We start from the raw sequence: 22,805 nt of genomic DNA, 5'->3' as shown, positions 1-22,805 counted from the left end.
AAGAAATACATCCTCGCTGCTAGCCTAATTATGTAACATTAGTGTGCTTTATTAAACAGCTGGTACATTCCACCATAGCGGAAACTGTGCCTAGTGCTGGAGGGAAGTGAGTGTGTACAAGTACACTTCATCAAGTGTTTTGGCATCCCTATGGACTAAATGTGTTATATCAACATACAAGTTACCTATATAAATATTTAACACAAAAAATTCTGTTAGAACGATAGTATGCTTGCAAATTCACACACTAAAAAATTAGGAAATGCCAGACTCAGTATTTAAGTCCCTAGATTTAAAAAACCTAAATAAACAAATTCCATCACATCATCAAACTGATATCCACAGGGGTCATCTGCGGGGCTGACACCTTTACAGCCACAGCATAGGCCTTTGACACTTGACCTAAGAAAGTTAACCAATAGCAACAGTAGTCTGCCATTCTCGATAGGGTACCAACACTAGAAGAGGATGAACTGCACACTTTGCCACTGTTTAACAGGTATTTGCAGGCAGCGGAGGAATGGCCAACTCAGGAATTCTCTTCCCAGCTCTACAGGGGAAGGTGCTCTGTTTGTCAAATAGTTCCTATCCTGATTCCCTCAAACAAACATGAGAATGGCCATACTGGGTCAGAGCATTAGTCCATGTACCCTAGTATTCTGTTATCTGACTGTAGCCATCGCCAAGTGCTACAGGCGGAATGAACAGAACAGGGCAACCAACTGTTGAGTGGTCCAGCCCTGGTCACCTTATCCCACCTTGCGTCAGTCAGAGGTTTAGGGACATTCAAAACATGGGCTGAATCCCTGAGCTTTCTGGCTAGCAGCCACTGATGGACCTATCCTCCATAAACATTTATAATTCTTCTTTGACCCAAGATATATTTTAGGCCTTCACAACATCTCCTGACAATGAGTTTGACAGGATCGCTTGACTTGACTTTCTTGATTTGCCAGTTTATGTGCCTATTTTCCCAGGAGGATTTGAACCACAGTTTTTCAGTATTGCCTTTTTGCTTCTAACTGCCTCCTTTACTGTGTTGGCCCCATGCAAGTCCTCTCTCTCACACGCACACTCTACCAACCTGGATCCTTTTTGCAGCCACCTGGTTAGCTAGTATCACCCATTTTCCCTCTAGGCTCCCTGTTGGGAGTCCCAGCGGCTGCCCACTAATACCTGGTTTGTCCCAGTATTTTCTCCCACTCTCTTGGGCATCAGCCCACAGTATGCTGTGTGAAGCACAGCCCTCCAACAGAGCTGATATCACCTCCTCAAACGCATATTATTGCGATCACTAGCAGAGATAAGCCCAGTTATGCCCCAAGAATAAATGGTGATGCTTGCCACAATTACATATCCTTTCTGCAACTGTACACCTATTGATTGCTAAAAATGTGCATCTAAAAAGGAGACCAAAACAATTAAGGACCTAAAATGGGGCTTCAGTGAGAGCTGTACACTTCAGCACTTAAACAAAAACCTTCAAGCTTCACCCTCAGAAGGAGGTTTGAAACAAGTTACTTGTTGAGTATGTGACTGACAATTAGTACACAGCCTCAAAATTCTCCTCTCTGCCTCGGAAAAAATTCTGCAATGAATTTGAGGGATGCTTTATCATAGAAGTTGCATAAGTGATATTCAAAGCTCACCACCCCAATTTTAGACTGAGAAATGATAAAGCAATTTTTAAAAAAAAATTACTTTATACAAATATAAGCTAGCAAAAAAAATACCTTTGCATCTTGCTTATGCTATTTTGAAAAAGCTGTCATTTTTATATTAATAATTCTTCTCAAAATTAATCAGTCATTGTACATTAGAACTAGCAGCTGGAGTGTTTTGAGTGATAATGAAACCTGTAACAAGCCATCTTCAGCCATCTTTTCCAAACAATAAGGGAATTAAAATTTCAATTTAAATGCATGGTTTGAAACACGCTTCACTGGCAAAATTACTTCAATTAATGTGAATGGAATACAAAGAGCAGACTGCAGAAATGTGATGCAGCAACCAGAAATTATGCCATTAATGTGCTTGCACCAATCTAACACAAAGGCTGCAAAGGTCTAATTTAGACTGTACATATCACAAAGCCACAGGCAACAATATTAATCAGCTCTCCAATTTCAATGCAAGGGATACAAGCACCTTGTCAGATCACTTTGGACTTTTTATAAACCAACAGCAGCTGTTTACCTTGAGGAGGGAAATAAAAGGACAAGCATAGCTATAAACATTCTGCATCCCTGACAGTTTAATAATTATTTTATACAATATTCAGATGATATAAAGAGAGGAAGGTATTATCCTTCAGCCAGCACATGATTATAACATCATGTGGGCAAACAGGAAAAATTAAAATACTATGGCAAAAGCCAATGAGCGCCCATCAATTTTTGTCGATTAAAATAGGCAAGATGCACTTAAGTTACTGTGTTTACATATAATAGGGGCACTTGTCTTGAAATGGGAATTGAAATTGCTGACGAAAGGATTAATAAGGGAATACGGTTTTCATAGTAACTTTCTCTGAAAGTCTTGGTTTAAAACCTAAATAGTAACTCCTTACAACAATGAGCCTTCAGGAATTACAGCTGGTAACTTCAGTCAAAGAACTAACATGTCTAACAGCCTAGACACAAAGAATAGGCAATAATACTCACTTTCTTTATGGCCTTGTGCAAGGCTCAATTACGTGTAATTTTCTTTTCCCATCTATGAAACCGGGGTCATACAAACTAACAGAGGAGTCAAAGGATTAGTCAATATTTGCAAAGCACTTTGATGACCAAGCATTACTCTTTCATTTCCTATAGGAAAAGGATCACAACTTGGTATAGGGTGGAAATGGGTCTATTCTTTTCTGAAAGAACACCACTGTTACAAAGTAGTGCTAAGTCAGGGTATGGTCTGCTAAGCAACCATTATTTAAAGAGCAACAACCTAGATTTTTAACAGGCTTAACTAGGTCAAATGTAAGAGAAAAGGGAAAAACCAACAGGTTAATAAGTTTAAACAGTCCTAAAACTAACGCATAGGATAGCTACTATTAATTTTTTCTTCACTCAACATTGGAATCAACAGGCAATTTCTTAATCAGATTTTCTGAATGTACGAGAATACCTCCCACCCCAAATAACATCTTTTCTCCATCAAGGACTCTGAAAAAAATCTCAACATTTAAGTAAATTCTACCCATCAGTGCATTTCTAGTCATGGCTCTATTAGTGCCTTCCAAGCATTATGGAAGGCTTAATATTTTATGTAGTACCAGAAATATCCATAATGCTTTACAAAATATTCTCTGCCTCAAATAACTTATAATAAGGTAGACAAAAGGCAAAACAATAATTCAAATAAGAGGAAAATAATAAGAACATGGCTGAAAACGGATTCCATGAAGAAAAGCTTTCTAAAAAGGGAGAACACAGACAACATTGGGAAAGTAGCTGTAGAGGGTGGCATGGAATGAGACATGAAGGCAAGAGTGCAACAAGTGGAAGAAAACAGCCAGGAGATGATAGGAAGGAGTGTAATGAAGCAGAAAGGAGAGGTGGGGAAAACAAAAAGGAGTCAGGCACACAGGGAGGATAATGTACGTCATTAAAAGCCAACTATAGGAGCTTGAGATAAAGGTAAAGAGTGACAGGAAGCCTGTGAATTGATTTTATGAGATGTGAGAGAGGAAGACAACTTCAGACAGCCATGTTTTGCAGAGTACAGAGAAGAGGGGCCAGAAAAAGTCAGAAATCAGTGAGTTTTGACGGTAAAAAAAGTGAAAGAAGGATGAGCAATACTGACTGAAAACGAAGAAGCATGAGGAGTTTGAGAAGTGATGGGATTACAAAGCAGGAAAGAGTCAAAGGTAATGTTAAGGTTTTAAGTCTGGCAGAGAGAAAGAATAACAGTGTTGATAATGATATTAAAGGCAGTAGGTGAAAGAAAATTTTAAGAAACAACACAATTCTGTGATAAAGAAAGGGTAGTTTTGGTAGCAGGTGGAATCTAGATTGGTGATGTAGTTAAGGGAACATGACCCAGATTTCTGGCAACACAGGGAGAGGGAAATCGGACAGCAACTGGAGAAGAGGGTGTGCATGAGCGGAGATTTCCTCATGACAGCAGATGAAAGGTGTGCTTATAAATTAAATGGAAATGAGCTCCAGGAGAGAGAGTGTTCAAATAAGGATTGAGAAAGCGGAGAGCATTAAAGGAAGTGAGAATAAATGGGATCAAGGCCATAGGTAAAGGAATTAGAGGGAAAACAGCAAAAAAGAAAGACCTGAGTTGTAAAGCAAGAAGCCTCTGCCCTCTAAGGTGAATAAGAAAGCAGGGGAGCTGCCAGATAGAGAAAGGGGAAATGGGTGATAGAATGGGAGAAAGAGGACAGGAATTATGGCTGGCAAAAGGCAATTTTTTTTTTTTTTGTAAAAAATTCTGGAAAGGTCTTGGAGAAGGAGGTAGAGGCAGTGATTAGGAGAAGACAGTTTAAGGAAGAGTTAAAGGTAGAAGACAATTGGCTGGGATGACAACACAAAATGCCATCATGGAGGAGATGAAACAGAAAGGGAAAAGATGACACTAAGAAAAGTATCTTATAATGTCATCACTGGGTTACAAAAGGAGCAGGAAACACAGCATAAGGAGCATGGTGACAGAAGGAAAGAAAGAAGAAGGAAGCTTCAACAATAGAAAACGTGGACATGAGAAGAGGGGAAGAAGATAAAGTAAAAAGCCAGTGTCCACACTGGAAAAGGCTGAGGGCAGCAAACAAGACAAAGAGGTTGACAGAACAGGGTGAAAGAACTAATATGCAGATGACCATCAATGTTAGATGTTACATCTTACCAGCATGTCAGTTGCATTGAGGTAGTGCTTGCTGGCCATGCTCTGTTCCAGCTTCTGGGGAACTTGCTTGATGTTCTCTATCTCATCCAGCAAATTCAGGACATGCTTGTGCTCAATTCCTTCTATCCATAACTTGCGCAGCTCATCTCTTTTGCAGTGCAGCAGCATCTTGCATGAGAGAAGATTCTCCTTCACCTACAAGGGAACACATTGAAGATGAGGCCAATCTAATGCCCTTTCTCTTGGAGCCTCCCATATGGTCAGCACTTCCCCTAAGGCTCACATTTTAACACAAATTTCAACTGGCAATAACCAACTCCATTTTAAAAAAAAATTACTCTCTGACCCAGGAGAATCATACAATCAACCTAAATAATAAGAGTAACTACAGAGGAAATGAAATGAAGATAGATGCTGGGGTTAACTCAAGCTTCTTGCTATTAGGGTCTGTTTTATTGGAGTAGCTGTAATAGGATTCCTCACATGCTCATCTTAATACCAGGGCTGAAGACTTACTTGCAGCTGTTTCTAACATTGATTCAGCATTTAGGCACGAAACAGGAGGCCAATTGTTTAGTGAAAGAAAATAAATTGCTACTATTTTGTTCCTCTGTAAACATTTTCTATCTGCCTGTTAAATTCTCATGGCATTTCTCCCTCCTCCTTTCCGGTCTCTGTTTCTCCATTCTATGAAAACGGACTATACAGTAAGTTCTCTGTTAAATCATTAGCTCAGGTGTGACATTAAACAAGAAAGGATTAAGCAACTAGCAAGCTAAATGACCAAAATTCACTCTCTAAAGACATATCAAGAAAAGTATAAAACTGGCAATTAGAGCTAGTCCTTATACATAACTAACACAGTTATGGTGCCCAGACTACAGGGTTGAAATGCAAACTTCTACTGTTAGCGAATTAGAGGTAACACTGATGGTGTGTGTTTGTGATTAACAAGACATATAAGTAAACAGATGGTTCTTTCCAGTTGCTGTATCCATTGATTCAGAGATCAAAAGTGAATACTGACATTCAGATGAAACTAGGGTGTAATAATTTCATTGTGTACATTTCTTTTTCAAGTATGTAGTAAACCACCTATGAACTAGCTAGAAGTTTTGTCCCAAAACAGAGTGAAATGAAGGAGACTTGTAGATGACCTATGCTCCACCCAGAGTACAAGGGTTTAAGTCGAGTCAAGTCAGTCTATAAACCCCTGAATGCATAATTACCTTATGCTGACAAAAACAACTAGTTACCTGTGTATACACAGGTAATAGGCGATCCTCTATCAACACCACAATGCTGCACCTAAGAAATGCCTCTGTCAAAAGGCTGTCAGATCTACCAAAATAACTTTGGGCCCTGACCAGTTATCACAGATCTGCTTAAGTTTGAGTTGCAAGACTAAGGTCCCCAGCTCCAAATTGGGTCACCCGATATTGGCCTATGGTACTAATTCTGCAAGAACAGTTTGCCATTCTGAGCTCAGGATGCCTTCTGTGAACTGACCTAAGAATTTCACTTGCATCTATATATTTCTAACCAATATTCTCTTTTATCCTTTTATTAATAAATTGCAGTTAATAAGAACTGGCAGTAAGCCTGTATTTGAGTAAGATCTAACATATTCATTAACCTGCTGGATAATGTGTGCAATCCTTTGGGACTGACAGAACTGTGTACATGATGAACAACATTTCAGTGTCGTCATATTCCATATTTGACCTGGCTGTTAGGGAGGGAGCCCAAGGCAGGGTCATTTTAAGAAAACTGTAGTTCTGGGTTTGGGGTGATTACTAAGGTATTGCAGAAGCTATTTTGTTCCTGGATGGGTATGTGTATTAGAAATACTCTCCAGTTTGGGGGACTGTCTGTCCCATTCTCTGCATTTTGCTCTGAGCAATCTCAATATGGTCCCTCTGGGACCCCAATCAGATTAGGTGGCAACAGATCTGTTTGCAAGTGATGGAATTTGTCTATAAAGATGTCTGAAAGAATGTCAAAATAGATTGCCATTAGGATAAAACTCAACTGAATACCTACACTGAAACTGTAGAGCTAGGGAAAAAAAATAGCACAATGCCTGCCATTCACTTTGTTTTACAATGTGAAGACATTTCTCACAGACTGTCAAGGAAGTTCTTGCTTTACCATCACATTCTTAATGGCAGGAATCAGGAACAGTTCTGCACTTTAGCTACAGGCCAGAACTATAGATCTAACCCTTCCCTCACTCCAAGCCTACCAACTATTTGAAGTTTCAGCAATAAGGTCAGCATAACCCAATTTTTCTTGCATTCAATAAATTGAAAACCATTTAAGTGCCTTAAAAATCAGAGAAGAGTTAACATCACTTCACACACAGCATTTTCACCAGTTATATGCTGTCAGTGATAATGACTAGTTAGGGCCCAACTCCTACTTAGGCATAACTCTCACTAACAACAGTGAATCACAAATTCAGCGAGGCCCCTCCATTTATTTTCAAGTTATAATGTCTTTAAGGTCCTACAACAGGGTGAGGAACTGTTTTTCCCCCCATCAGGGGCCACTAAGACACAGAAAAAAGTCTAGGACCACACACGGCAGTATCAGTAGGGGGAGGTTGTGTGCAGAATGGTGACTTCCCCTAGACTCTGGTATTGGGCGAGTAATGAGGAATTCAAGATGCAGGACAGGTCTCCAGGCTGGGGCAGAGGTTTGAGGTGTTGGAAGTAGTAAGGGCCCAGACTGGAAGTGTCGACTTTGGGGTGGGGCTTAGGGTGAGAGGTTTGGAGGGCAAGGAAGGTGCTTAAGACTGGGGCCAAGTGATTGTGATATAGCAGGCGCTAGGATGAGTCCAAGGATGGGAAGGGGAATTAGGGTGCAGGACCTCAGATGATATTTGGGTGTGGAGGGTGTGTTAGGGTTGTGGTGTACGTAGGAGGTGGGGGAAGACAGACCTGCCTCTGAAATCTCCACAACATGCCTCTGATGAAGTGGGTCTTTGCCCAGGAAAGCTTATGCTCCGATAAATCTGTTAGTCTATAAGGAGACACAGGACTTCTCATTTCTTGTGAATATTCACCAACAACAAAGGAGAGGAACATTAAAATGGAAAGTTTGACAGCATAATACAGAGTGACAACATGGAATCTAGCAAATCTGGCGCCTCGCATGATACCTGTTGACTGAAGCTAATCAGAAAACAAATATCCAAAGGTCCTTCAACCCTCATAGTGATTAGCTTAGATGGGAATGTCACTGTCCCTACATGATTGTTTTTGACCTCTGCAAAGCTTAGCATACTGGGTGAAAATGGGCTATAGCTTATTTCAAATTTAAGATTATTGATCTGGGCCTTCACAGAGTCAGCTCTGTAAATAAATCCTTCGAATGAACTCTTACCCCTGGAAGGGATCAGAGACGTCTGATTCACTTTCAAAATGCTAAATGAATTTGAAAAACCTGAAGGGTCAGTGTGCTACTTCGAAAAGGTCATACGCTTATTGCTTCTGGAGCACTGCTCTCAAAGGTTTTAAGTCAGGATCTCCACAGTGCTAGCCACACAATGCAACTATTCATGTACCTGGTTTGCAAGGCTTAGGTATAATCACTCAAGGAGGAAGAAAAACAAGGGCTGTGAGAGTAGGAAATTCTTCATCATCTGTGACAATAATCAGAACTGGGGGTAGGGAACACCAAAGAATAAACCCTCAATGCTAGGACTATCACTATCACTGTTATTTACTAGAGCAGTAATAAATATTAAATATACGGTGTTCAAAACATAGGAATACCAGGAGTCATAGGATTTTACGTTTCTCCATGTTCAGGAATGGCCTTAAAACGCATATTCACTTGATCAGTGGGCAGCTGAGAAGTCTCTGAGATAACCTAGGTGATAGGCAATCAGAGACCATCTTGATGGGCATTACATAAGAACCTGCCTACTTGGGAGAGGTTTGCTGTACAGACTGGGATGATTGGCTGCTTGGCAAGTCACGAATCAGCCCAGGTCCTCACTGGTTTACACCAGCTAAGAATGTGGCTTATTTACATAAGCCTAGTGGTAGTTTCAAAGCTGGCAGCTAATGGCATCTTCCCAACTGAATATATGGCTCGGTACAAAATGATATCACATAGAAAGAAGACAGGAATAGAGAAGTGAAGATAAAAGGAAAACCTTGAAACTTCAATTTTATATTAATATGGAAGGGACTGGTAAAAAAGCAAAAGCGGAAATGTAATGCAGAAGCAGCTTTGAACATATGAAGTCTTCTTTGGCTGGGGACAGAGGGAGGGGGAAAAGAGAGGGTGATGCCAGACACACTGCTGTCTGTTCTTTCACCTGTTTGATCTTGTTGCGCGAGTTGGTGATTCGCTCTGTGATGCTCTGGTATGTGCGGATAGCTGTGGTGAGCTCCGTGTAGTGCTGAACAATAAGCTCGTCCAAGTCCCGGTCACACCTTTCATAAGCTTCTTCCAAACGGCCCTTCTCTGTTTCTCTGTCCTCAACATCATCACTGGTAGAGAGAGTCCTAACAAAAAGGTCCAACAATAGCAATGTTTAGAAGACATTGACCAGCACAGGAACTCTCAAATCTAAAACACAGTACTGGTTGGAAAACAGCTACTATGCTGTTCTTCCAACTCCCCTGACCGTTCTTCCTTACTTTCAAGTGTTTTTGGTTTAAAGTATGTTCTTCTTGCTCATCTGTTAGTTACTACAATTTACTGAGCTTTATTAATGTGTTAAAGGTATATCAGCAAATACACAACAGTATTGCACTCGTTTATAACTAATTGTTATCCCTATAGTGCCCAGAAGTACACCAGGTGCACCACAGAATGTGCATAAACACACAGCCCTTGTGCAGAAGAGTTTACATGTGTAACACAAGTATGGGCAGGAAATAGGATAAGGAAGGATAAAGGCATACAGCAGGGCACTTACAGTTAAACCATATGATCATTACAAACAATTATGACTCATTGCAATTAATCAATCATTAATCTTGGACACCAGTCATGATGGTGAAATAAAGTAGAACTGGGATAGCAGAGATGACCTCCTAGCTCCCAATTCCCTATTCTATGTTCTCCCAGACATTTTACAATCAGAGATTTTCTTCTGACAAGGTATCCCAGCCATGCATCAGTGAGAACTGATGTATGTATGTGACATTTCCAAAAATGTACAGCAAGATAATCAGAATACAGCTACGGATAATCACTATCAATGGCCAGACCTTAACGGATCATAACTATAACATTTGTTTGTATAAATTCTGGCATTTACAATAGCATTTTTTACACTAAGTGGAGAGCAAAACATAGTGAAGCAGATCCCTGAGGGAAGGTTGTGACCTAGCCAGAGAAAGAGAAGGGTATGAATTTTCATTTGAAAATGTGTGTATTTTTGGTTCACTGAAGAGAGTTATACTGTCCTATCAGAGAGCTAGCAACTCACATGTTGAGTGTATCTTCACAAGCAGGAGGAACTGCCAGCAAATGTTATATATTTATCAGTAAATCCACAGAATTTATCTATCTAGTTTCCCACACTGTGCTGTGCGAGTGCTATAAACGTAACTAAGAATTTTGAACTATTCGAATTGCAGAGGATATGACAAAGAAGTAGGCATGACATTCCAAAACACATGTAGTGAGTCTGGGTGTCCAATCTGAGAAGCCTGACACACACAATTTTCAGGAAATGCTGTGCATCTACTCTCTGAAAACAACAACGCTCTTTAAAGGTGTCTCAGGTGGTGAACAAAAACACACTAAGGTACCCAAAATCACTAACTGCTTTGAAAATTAAAGCCTGTGACTCGACAAAATTGAAAATGTGGAAGATTATTACACAGAAAGCTTAGTCTACCTTTTAAGATGCACAGCACACAATTCCAGAATGGCCCTCACTCTCAACTCCATAGGAAGAATTCAAATAACCAACACATAAGAATGCAAGTGTTCATCAATTCCTTTCCAGGATACTTCAGAATAGCAGTTCAAGTGGTTTAAAAGGAATGAACAGATAGATAGATAAATCACATCACTCAATGTTGCTGCTCTTTACTAATGTACAATTTTTCTTTGCTTGGGCTTGTTAAACCAATGGAGTCTAGACAAAAACTAAATACAGTATCTGCGGAAATGACAGAAATGGGAAAATGCAACCAGTTATGGGGGAAATTGACTTGTCATCCAATAGCATACTCCAGAGAGAGAGAGAGAGAGAAGGTTTGGGGGTCAAAGTCAGGAAGACAGTGGCACAAACACACACAAAGTGTAAAGAAATAGAATATATAAAGTTTCTGAACATCCGGCAGTAAACCTGTATCACACTACAGACCGTTGTGCGTGCTATTCTTAAAATAAGCATTACAAAAAGTAATGTTTGACAATATTTATTAAGGACTGTCTCATATTGACATGCACTATGGCTCTCAAACAAGAGTTTTTTACCAAATTGGAAAAAAATGACTCAACATTTTCGTTGCCAACCCCTGCACTAACCCTTATGGGCTGGTCAGTTTCCCGGCTCCAAACAGTGGAGGGGAGCCTGGAGCCAGGCTGCCCCTGGTTCGCAGCTCCTCTTCACTGGCTAGAGCCAGGAAGCTGACCAAGGCTGCTGCCTTGTCAGTTTACTAGCTCTGCAAAGGGAGGGTAGCCAGGAATCAGGTGGCTGCCTGGTTTCCAGCTCCCAGCTTGCAGGACCTGGGAAAGTGACCAGCTCATGGCTGGTCAGTTTCCCAGTACCTCAAGCGGAAGGGAGACAGGAACCAGGTTACCCCCTGGTTCCTGGCTCCCCACCACTCTGGGAGCCAGAAAACTGACCAGCTCTGGTGGGCTGGTCAGTTTTCTGGCTCCTGCGAGCACAACTGGGGGAAGGCAGGCAGAAGGGGCTCTTAGCCTGCCTAGCTGCCCGCAACTGCAGGGCAGCTAGGCAGGCTGACAGACACAGAGCAGCTTCAAGTTGTGCTAAACTCACATTATAGTAAGTAACGTTCAACCTGAAGCTGTGTATGTCAAGGGTTTACTGTACTTGGTCCTGCTACGGTGCAGGGCCCTGGACTTGTTGATTTCTCAGGGTTACACCAAACCCCATATATCTGTGGTACTTTGATGGCTGACATTTACAATTCATTGAAAGTGCAGCACCAACTAAGAGACATAAAAGGAAAGACAGAACCTCCCTATGTAATTTATTAATGGATTTACCTTAGCATCAGCTAAAGAGTAAACAATGCAAGTTGACTGAACTAATATATTTTCAGTATTCTCAAAAGCAAAACTCAGTTTTTGCAACTTGCCCGAGGTTACTGAATGGAATGAAGAAGGCGGCACATGACTGTATTAAGAAACCACAAGATGACACAAAACTAGTGGGAGAGGTGGAAACACTGGAGGGTAGAGAGAGAATCCAGAGTGACCTGGATAAATCGGAGGACTAGACCAAAAGAAATCTGATGTGGTTCAAGAAGGAGAAGCGTAGAGTCCTGCACCTGGGGCAGAAGAATCCCAAGCATTGTAATAGGCTAGGGACTGACTGGCTCAGCAGCAGTACGATGGAAAGGGACCTAGGGGTCATGGTGGATGAAAGGCTGGATACGAGTGAACAGCATGCCCTCCTGTAGCCAAGGCAGCTAATGGCACAGTAGGGTGCATTAGGAGGAGCATTTCGAGCAGATCTATAGAACTGGTTGTTCCCCTCTATTTGGCACTGGTCAGGCCACATCTTGAATACTGTGTCCAGTTTTGGGCCCCCAGTATAAAAAGGATGTGGATGTGCTAGAGCAGGTTCAGCAGAGGGCAACAAAAATGATTAAGGGGCAGGAGCACAAGACCTATGAGGATAGGCGGAGGGATTTGGGCTTGTTTAGTTTACAGAAGAGAAGACTTCGGGGTGATTTAAGAGCAGGCTGCAACTGACCATAGCATGGTGCTACTTTGAACTTCATCTGAAATCCTGCCTTGAGGTAGGCATTAACAGCACAGCTACTAAAATGTGGGGACAAAGAGACACACTGCAGACAACAATGGGTGGTTCATGACCTTAAAATCTCGCATTATAATTCTGTGCAAAATCTTCCCAACTTTGTGTTCACACAAACTGCTCTGAATGTTTACAACAGCCACACTGCTGGCATTTATAATGCTGCTGTGCCACCAAAGCACCTGCTGGCAACAGGTGCTGCTGAGACAAAGAATTAAGAGGCTGGAGAGAAGGACGGAGGGAGAAAGGAAGGGAGACTGCATCCATAAAACAGAATTATGTCTGTCTCATTTCCTAAACACCTGTCCTGCAGTACATGATAATTTCAGAAGCTTCCACAAACAAGAAATGTAAGTAAGATTGTTCCCCTTCCTTTTTCCTGGGCATATTTGTATGCCAAAATGGTACAAATAAGATATACTAAGTGCTTCTACCCAATATTCCTTAGGGCCATGGTGTCCAATATACTCACTGTTTGCCACGTGTGGCAACCAGGTAAGCACATGGTGGCAAATGCAGCTTGGTGGAGCCGAAGGAGCCGCCACACAGCCATGCCAGCTCAGGGGCTCTGACATTGTGTCATGCATCTCTCGGGGCTGTGAGGCTTGGAACTGGCCAACCCCAGCAGTGTGACTCTGGTGAGTCACCAGGGGCAGTGGGGTAGGGTGCCTGGCTGCAGGGACCACGTGGCAATCGGGTGTCTTGCTTTTGGACACCACTGTCTTAGGCTAAATCTTCATCCACACACTACACAAAGCCTGTGTGTGTTTCACACAAAAGGAGAGTGAATCCTGACCTCTCCCTAACCCCAAAGCATGGAGCAGCAGGGATGTCACTTGACAACTTTCGCTGAACCTTTATTGCATAGGAGTCGGTAGCTGAAGAATCCATTCAGAGGTGGATCCACCAACCCATCCCCATGCTGCAGACATCCCAATGGACTGGAACGTGCACAATGTCCCTGTAGCACACAGAGGAAGACTCCCTTACAGGGCTCCATAAATCTTCAACACATAGTGGCACCACATGAATCCTAGTGCAATATGTGCTCCTCTCGCTGTATCTTCCAGAGTGGATGCAAGGTATTCAATGGGAGGAAAAAAATGTTAAATCCTCCATCTTAAAAGTTACATTAAGGACACAGTTTGGAGCTGTAATTGCAGCTGCCTACATAGCCACAATTCAACCTCAACGTGCACATCCATTACTAAGTATGATGATAAATCTTGTAACTTCATATAATCTATGCATGACTATGGTTGAGCTAGGTTTTGTGCAGTGAATCCCAACTTTGAATTTCTTGACTAAAGAATTCAGTTCTCAAGTAGAACATCACAACAACCATTATTTTTGTACACATTTTCTATGAGTTTTTGAAAATGAGCATGTGTTGTAAACCAAATTCCATACATACGTTGTTTATGTTGTGGTGGTTCTCACAACACTCTAAGTGCTTTATGTACATATTGTAAGACAAGAGGCTTGATTTTTCTGTGCTACTGAGCACTTACAGCCCTAAGTGACTTTAACTGGAGCCATAGGTGCATGGCACTTATGAAAAAAAAATTTGCTCTATGTTTTTGCGGACCTGATGTCTGCAGATCTTGTGTAATCAAAAACGGAAGAGAAGTTAGCCAACAGCATATGCATGCTGTGTGATTGCCTACAAATCTCCATCACCACAGACCAAGATGAACAAGCAAATCACTCGTTCTTCCTATGAACCCCCTTCCCTGTTGCTTACTAAGAGCAAATGCCTGCTGAAGCCAATGGGAGGGTACACTAAGGCTATGTCTACGCTATAAGTTTGAATTTAAGGCAGTTAGCTCCATTGTACCAAGTGACTGTCTTCACTGTAAATACCACTAGCTCAATTTAGGGAGCGCTAATATTCATAACATTACATTGTTGGAACTGGGTGGGTATAGCATCAAGTCAAAATTTAAAAATTTGAATGAAGGCTAATGTGGAAGTGCCATGTCTTTTAACTGAATTCACTAACCTCCAGAGGCTGACTGGTGTTGTTGTACCTGGATCCTACTACTTATGGGAGTCAGGAAACTGACCAGCACAACAGCCCTAGTCAGTTTCCTGGCTCCTGCAAGGGGCAGGAAGCCAAGAAACTGCAGACACTGCTGCACCTAGCTGTCTGTTGTGTCTGGCTCCCTTGAGCCAGGTGAAGCAGTGATGATCAGTTTCCTACCTCCTCCAAGCTGCATGAAGCTGGTGCCTATCTCATGGAATTGGAAGGTACCTTCAGAGGTCACTGAGTCTAGTCCCCTGCTTTCACAGCAGAAGCTATCACCAGACCTGACAGATTTTTTTTTTTTTAATCTATTTGTGCTAAATCCCTAAATGACCCCCTCAAGGATTGAACTCCCAAGCCTGGGCTTAGCAGGCTAATACTCAAACCACTGAGCTATCTCCCCACACCCCACCAGAATGGAAACCAAGCAGCAGGTTGAGCGCTGCCAGCAGTAGGGATGAAGCAAGGCCAAGGAGGAAGGCACAGAATGAGGGCTGAGGGAGCTGTGGGATAGGTTCTCTCAATGCACTGCTACAACAGTTGATGTTTGGCCACTCTAGCATAGCAGCACTAACTCCACTTCATGGGAAGTGAGGATACGCAAACACAAATTTATAAAAGGCAACGTTATAAAATCAAATTTATCTCGTAGCGTAGATGCAGCCTAAGTAAGGTGCATTGGACAGGCATCTATTAATCATATGAACTTTTAAAATGGTTCACTCAAAAATGGAACTGTATTACCTCATGTCTCCTCAGCCATAAGAGAGCCCTTTGGCTATGGCCTAGGAAGGAGAATTAGTGTTAATCCTATTTCTGCCATCGATCACCCACGCTACCTTGGGCAAGTTACTTAACTTCTCCATACTTCAGTTTATGCATTGATAGAGAGACATTGAGAATACATCCATAAATACTTGGGAAAGTTTAATTCATTAAAACATTTGTAAATGGCTGTCAGTTTCCCAAATGAACTATGCTGTATATTAAGTAAAATAATACTACTAGTTTTGATTTTCTGGCTACAACTTTTTTAAGCAACTGTGTTAATATATGGGCAGTTGACAGAACTGGAAAAACTGCCATTCTGCTTGCCTCATTTTGGATACTAAGCATCCCCCATATGGCTGTAAACTTGAATTAAAGGACAGGCACATTAGTTAGCAGTAATTAAAACAAAGTATGCAATTAGATACCTGAATTCCATCATTGTCAAAAGATTGGAAATATGCACAGGAAAATAAAAGTAGAAAAAATAAAACGTTTTTCAGTATAACAGGGGGACAATCTATGATAGGCTTCAGGGCAGGTTATCCTCTCCATTTAGTTGGAAATAAAGGGAACTAAACATTGAATCACTAAGGAAAACAAAGAAAATAAAGCTCTAAGCTCAACTGTGCTCTACATTGTTCTTTAGGTTTCTCTGCCATCCATTTCCATACTGCTCTTTGCTATACAGTAGAACCCCAAGATATGTGCACTTGACTTGCACATATCTTGGGTTAATGAAACTTGGAATGGCAGAGAACTGGTACCTCTCTCATGAAATTGGAAGGGACCTTCAGAGGTCATCAAATCCAGTTCCGTGCTCTCACAGCAGGAGCTATCAACCATGCCCAACAGACTTTTTTTTTTTTAAATCTATTTGCACCAAATCCCTAAATGACCCCCCACAAGGACTGAATTCCCAAGCCTGCATTTAGCAGGCCAATGCTCAAACCACTGAGCTATCTCCTCACACCCCACCTGCAGGGAAACCACTCCTGTCAGGGGCAGCATCCTGATTCTAGGCTGCCACCCCTGATAGAAGCGGGGAAACTGATCAGCACAGCAATGCTGGTCAGTTTCTACTCTCCTCTGAGTCCCAGGAAGCCCAGAGCCAGCTGCCCACCATTCACAGGAGACAAAGAAACTGACCAAAGAAACTTCCCTGGCTCCTGCCAGCAGAGGGGAGCCAAAAGCTAGGCTGTTGCCTGGTTCCCAGCTCCTCCCAACTTGCACAAAATAAGTTACACAAGGTTGCACAGGAACACAACCTTCACATAACTTGGAGTCTACTGTTCTGCACATCTTGCTAAGTCTCCCAACTCCTACTTCTGACACTGTAGAATCAAGTCCACGTTCTACTTCAATATTCAAAATGCTTTGGCTTACCTTTCTCAAAGACATGACTATAAAACAGTCAGCAGAAAGCTACCATATGACTGTCTCACACAAAACACCATAGAAGCCACAGAGTAGGACATCCTGAAGTTCTGTGACACCTTAAAGACTAACAGATGTTTTTGGAGCATAAGCTTCTGTGGGTGAAGACCCACTTCCTCAGATGCAAGTCAATAAGGTGCCATAAGACTTCTTTTGTTTTTGCAAATACAGACTAACACAGCTACACCTATATGTAGGATATATAACACCACACTTTAGCGCTGGTTAAACCAGAGCTTTAAAAGGCTACAGTTATATCCCATCCAGTATCAACGCAATTCTGGCCTTAAACTTTTAATGCCCAAGTTAGTTTAGCTGTAAATTTGGGATAATAATGCTTATTACTCACCTTCAAAATGTACATACAAAAGTGCTAGGTGCCAACATTACTTAAGATGAGACCTTTTAGTTTCTGATTCATAACGTGCACTTGCAGCAGGCTGATAGGGGGAAAAAAAGCACAGTAACATCTGCAGCATTGGAATAACCCATTTTCAGCATCAGAATAAGCTATCAGGAAGGACACTTACAAGATAGTTTTATTTTCTATCAGAACAATGACCTAAGTGCATATTAGAATGTATAGAACCCTCTGGAAGATAAACAAAAATCAGACTGTTGGCCAGCATGGGCACCTGAAAATATCTGGGGCAAAATGAAGCCGTTGATACAGAAAACAAGATCTCTTAACTGGTGCACTATGGATACCGGGAACAGCCTGTCTCCTCTAAGCAGAAAACAGCAGCAAAGTTCTGAGAGACTTCAGCATAAAATAAAAGCTGAGTGAAGAGAAATGCTTTCACTAATTATTCTTATTTTACTTTTGGGGTGCATGGGGTGTCCAGGGAGGAATAGCACCTCTGGTGTGGGGACTTGTGTCTCTTTGGGGCAGTTTGTGCACCTTTGGTCCCCACCTGGCACCCAGCTCTCACCTGTGGCTCCAAGAAGCTGTAGCATGCAGCGGCCACACCCCGATAAAACGCTTCGACAGGTGGGCTAAACCAGGTGAGGGTAACCGGCAGGTCTGACACCTGCGGTGAGATAGGGAATTGCCTATCCCAGCATGCAAAGTCGGCCCTGGCGGACTGGGCGGATGAGATCAACAGCAAGATCCAATGACCAGGAAGGCGGTTCTGCAACACTCTGTGGACAGCGAAGGGCATGACCAGGCACCAAAGACGGCATGACCATCCACTGGAGCTTAAGAAGTCCCAGGCATGATGACTTTTCATACCACTAGAACCAGGCTTCTGAGGTCAAGAGAGTGGAACTGCCCCTGTGCAATGGCTTTTCCACTTTAAACAAACATCCTCCTGCACAGGTTCTTTGCACAGTCTCATCACTTCTGTCTACCTCAAAGTCCTACGGTGATGGCGGAGGGGCGAAGAGACAGGTGGAGGTGACCACTGGGAGTCGTAGCTCCAAACTTGCACGTAGGCGGCCTGTGGACTTTGGTCGCTCGACTCTGACCCCAGGACAACAGAGGAGTTAGGCAGCATCCCAGGCGACTGAATAGGCCTTTTTAGGAACAGCACTGCTCACCCTCAAAATGAGGGAAGGGACTAGAAAAGGTGTCCCAAAAATTGCTTGTCCCAACCAAAATGGCCAGCATGCCACAGCTGGCAGTTTTATCCTCACAGTGGTCAAAAAACAGTGAAAAGAAAGATATTTACAGCATGGAACGTTCGCACCCTCTTGGCCAGGGAGAATGCTATGAGGCCTAAGAGAAGAACGACCCTCGTAGCAAGAGAACTGGCACATTATAACATTGACATAGCCGTCCTGAGCAAGACCAGACCAGCAGAGGAAGGATCTATCTGCGAACCAAAAGGAGGTTACACCTTCTGGCTAGGCAGGCCAGAAAATGAAGACAGAATCCACGGAGTACAACTTGCCATCAAGACATCATTTCTGCACCAGCTTCCTGACCTACCAACTTCCATCAGTGAGTGTCTGATCAAGCTCTGCTTCCCCCTCAACACCTCTCTCCACGTTACAGTAATCAGCGCTTACGCCCCCACACTGACTAGCAACGATGAAGCAAAAGAAAGTTTCAATGAGGACCTTGACCATCTTGTGAAAGCAACTCCTCCTAGTGACAAGCTTCTCCTGTTGGGTGACTTCAACGCCAGGGTCGGCAACAACTGTAGGACCTGTTGGTAACATGAATGCCAACGGCCGCCTTCTGCTGAGCTTGTGTGAAGAAAACGACCTGACGAATACCAACAATCTCTTCAGGCAAGCCAATAAATACAAGACCACATGGATGCACCCCAGATCAAAACAGTGGCACCTGATTGACTATGTGATCCATCGCAGGCGGGACATTCCAGATGTTAAGATCACCAGGGACATGCAGGGAGCCGAATGCTGGACTGATCATAGACTCGTCAAATCAGTCCTTATGCTGCACATCACACTGCTGCACCACAAGAAGCTCAAGGTTGTCAGACCCTCCTTCAACATTGGGAAGCTGCAACATACTGGTCATCGTGAGAAATTCGCAGCATGCCTTGATGAAGTGTTGATGTCCCATGGACCTCTAACTGCAGACCCAACACAAAAGTTGGACCAGCTCAAAACCCTGGTGACAGAGTCAGCCAAGTCAACACTAGGACTGAAAAAGAGAGTTCACCAAGACGGGTTTGATGAAAATGACAAAGCCAACACAAAGATCTTAGAGGAAAAACAGAACACATCTCTGTTATAGCAAAACGATCAGTTCTCAATCTCCAAACGTAATCGTTTCAAACACTTTCAGAGCCAGGCACAAACGGCACTTCGAAAAAAGTGCTATCAAAGCTATATATGGACCTTCCAAGCCAAGTACTACACCTCTCCGGTCTACAGATGGCATGACCCTTCTGAGGGAGAAGAACAGCATCAACAATAGGTGGAGAGACCACTTCAGCAATCTTCTCAACAGTGCCTCCATTGATGACCCTGCGACCCTAGACCAGATCCCTCAGAAACCCATGGTAGACAGTCTTGACCTGCTCCCTACAATGGATGAGGTCAAAAAGGCAATCAGCCAGACCAGCTCCGGCAAAGCCCCTGGGGTGGACGGTATCCCTGCTGAAATTTTCAAAGTGGCAGGACCAGTGTCACTTGCTGATCAAGATGTTGTGAAAGGCTTCATCTGGGAAGAAGACAACATGCCCAAAGACTTTAAGGATACCACAATCATCTCGCTCTTCAAAAACAAGGGCAACAAAGCTGACTATGGAAATTACCAGGGCATCTCCCTTCTCTGTACTGCTGGGAAGATCTTGGCTAGAGTCTTCCTCAACCGTCTGATCACCAGCATCTCAGAGGAGAACCTACCAGAGGCACAGTGTGGTTTTCACCCAGGCCGCAGCACCATTGACATGATCTTTGCTGTTCGTCAGGTCCAGGAAAAGTGCATAGAGCAGAACTTGGATCTGTAAGCTGTCTTTATAGACCTGACCAAGGCATTTGACACCATCAACAGAGAAGCCCTGTGGATTATCCTGTCAAAACTCAGCTGCCTGAGAAGATTCATTAACCTCATACGCCTGTTCCACGATGACATGGCTGGCTTTGTTCTTTCAAATGGAGAGTCCTCAGATGCATTTGAGATATCCAATGTTGTGAACCAAGGGTGCACGCTGGCCTCAGTGTTATTCAACCTCTTTTTCACGTACGTCCTAAGCCACACAGCTAGGGACCTGGACCATGGCATCCACATAAAATACAGACTTCAGGGGTCACTTTTCAACCTTCGTCGTCTGAATGCTAAAACCAAGATGCTTGAGAGGCTCATCCTTGAAGCCCTTTTTGCTGACAACTGTACACTTATGGCACACAAGGAATCTGATCTTCAGCTCATCGTCAACAAGTTTGCTGATGCCACTCGCCTCTTTGGTTTGACCTTCAGCCTAGGAAAGACCCAGGGGCTGTTTCAATATGCTCCAGGATCTGTTGCTCTCCCCGCTTCAATCTTTATTGAAGGAACAGAGTTAAAAACAGTAGAGGAGTTCAAGCACCTTGGCAGTGTGATAGCCAGTGATGGCTCCCTTGACAAAGAAATCAATGCCAGAATCTGCCAGGCCAGCCGGGCACTAGGACATCTGAGAGTGCAAGTGCTGAATAGGCACAATATCCAACAGTCCGCTAAACTAAGTGTACAAGGCTGTAGTCCTGACCAGTCTCCTGTATGGTTGTGAAACCTGGACCTTGTACAGAAAACATACAACTGCTGGAGCATTTCCACACATGCAGCCTGAGGTCAATACTGGACGTTCTATGGCAGGACAGAGTTACAAACCTGGAAGTCTTGGACAGAGCAGGAACCACAAGCATTGAAGCCTTGATTCTGAAAGCCCAGCTTCGCTGGACAGGGCACGTCATATGAATGGAGAAGTCAAGAATCCCTAAGCAACTCCTCTACGGTGAACTCTCCCACGGCAAAAGGAATCAAGGTAGGCCTCGCAAGAGGTATAAAGACTGCATGAAGGCCAACATTGCTCATGCTGGTTTAAAGCCAGATCAGCTAAAGCAGCATGCAAAAGACCGAACAGGCTGGCATGCTCTTTTATGACATGCATATGACAACTCTGAAGAGCAGCAGCGTGTATACCTCATTGATGCGTCCGAGAGGAAGAAAACAGCCGCAGCTGCACCAACAGAGCCAGGACAATTCCCTTGCCCCCGCTGTGAAAGCCCATGCCGTTCAAAGCTTGCAAGTCCACAACTGATGAGCCTGTGCAAGCTCAAGATGTCATCGTCACACATGACAGACTACCTACTTATTTTACTTTTAACTATGCGTGTTCTTATTACTAAAATGACAAATTTTAAAGGAGGATTCTAAAGGAAATAAGACATTGGCTTTACAGATTTTGATTGTGATTTAATCCCATGCATAAGGGACTCTATGAAGAGATGTTTCAAGGACAATTGTCATAAAAGTCACGAGCTGGTGAATATTCCTTCAATAGTGAAATTAACTGTAAACAAATACACTAGAAAAGAACATAATATAACTATCTGGTCATGGGAAGCTTCCAGAAGCCACTACAGTATACGCTTCCCAACATCAGGCCCAGACAGAGCAAAGCAAAAGCCACACAGTGAATGGGTTTGCAATTATTATGGTTGAGTAGCATGATAATCCACAATTAGTCCCACTGGAAAGGATTACTCTCGGAGTAAAGTCCAACTCATCAGAACTTGGTCCCGGTAAGGGAGGGTAGGGAGCTGTCTTTCAGATAAAGCCTTAAAAACAAGATCTAGCATCTTTGTACAAACATTAAAAATCCAAGGAAAGCAATACATGCAACACATCCAGCTAACTAGTCCCCTCCAACAACTCCTGTGCAGCATTATGGGTGCCAATAGACCACATCCTACTGGCAGCTGTATATATGGAAAAACTGCAACATCCATGTTGACACTTGGGAGAACCTTGCCCAGGACTGTCCTCAGTGGAGAGAGGTAACCTGTGAGGGGTTGGCACAATGTGAGAAGTCCTGCCATAGTGCAGACCAGGAGAGGCAGAGAAGAAAAGAATGGCAAAAACTGTCCCCTGCCCCTCCAACAGCTACCAACACCTGCAGCTCCAGAATTGGGCTGGCACACTCACAAACAGGAGGGTGACATGAAAACGTCCTACTCGTTATCGAGTGGGTGCTGAGAGAGACTGGAAGCTGCATTCCAAGAGGCCACAATTTTGTGAGGCACCTAGGGACCAACATTGTTATATTTTCTGCCCACAATCTA

General features: G+C 43.0%; 1 protein-coding gene across 2 annotated transcripts in view; it reads right to left on the bottom strand.

Annotated features, from left to right (window-relative positions):
- EXOC4 (exocyst complex component 4) overlaps positions 1 to 22,805 on the bottom strand; it is a 663,660-nt gene that overhangs the window by 626,997 nt on the left and 13,858 nt on the right. For both annotated transcript variants that reach the window (XR_012642363.1, XM_074975764.1), the window contains exons 2-3: positions 9,179 to 9,368; positions 4,849 to 5,043 (exon numbers count right to left, since the gene is read on the bottom strand). Coding sequence is in view for 1 of the 2 variants with exons in the window: in XM_074975764.1 (XP_074831865.1) it covers positions 4,849 to 5,043; positions 9,179 to 9,368 (385 nt within the window). In the remaining variant the exon portion in view is untranslated. The remainder of the gene's footprint in view (positions 1 to 4,848; positions 5,044 to 9,178; positions 9,369 to 22,805) is intronic.

Source organism: Carettochelys insculpta, chromosome 1 (assembly GCF_033958435.1).
Source record: "Carettochelys insculpta isolate YL-2023 chromosome 1, ASM3395843v1, whole genome shotgun sequence".
Lineage (NCBI taxonomy): Eukaryota > Metazoa > Chordata > Testudines > Carettochelyidae > Carettochelys > Carettochelys insculpta.
This window is presented reverse-complemented; position numbering and strand designations above follow the sequence as displayed.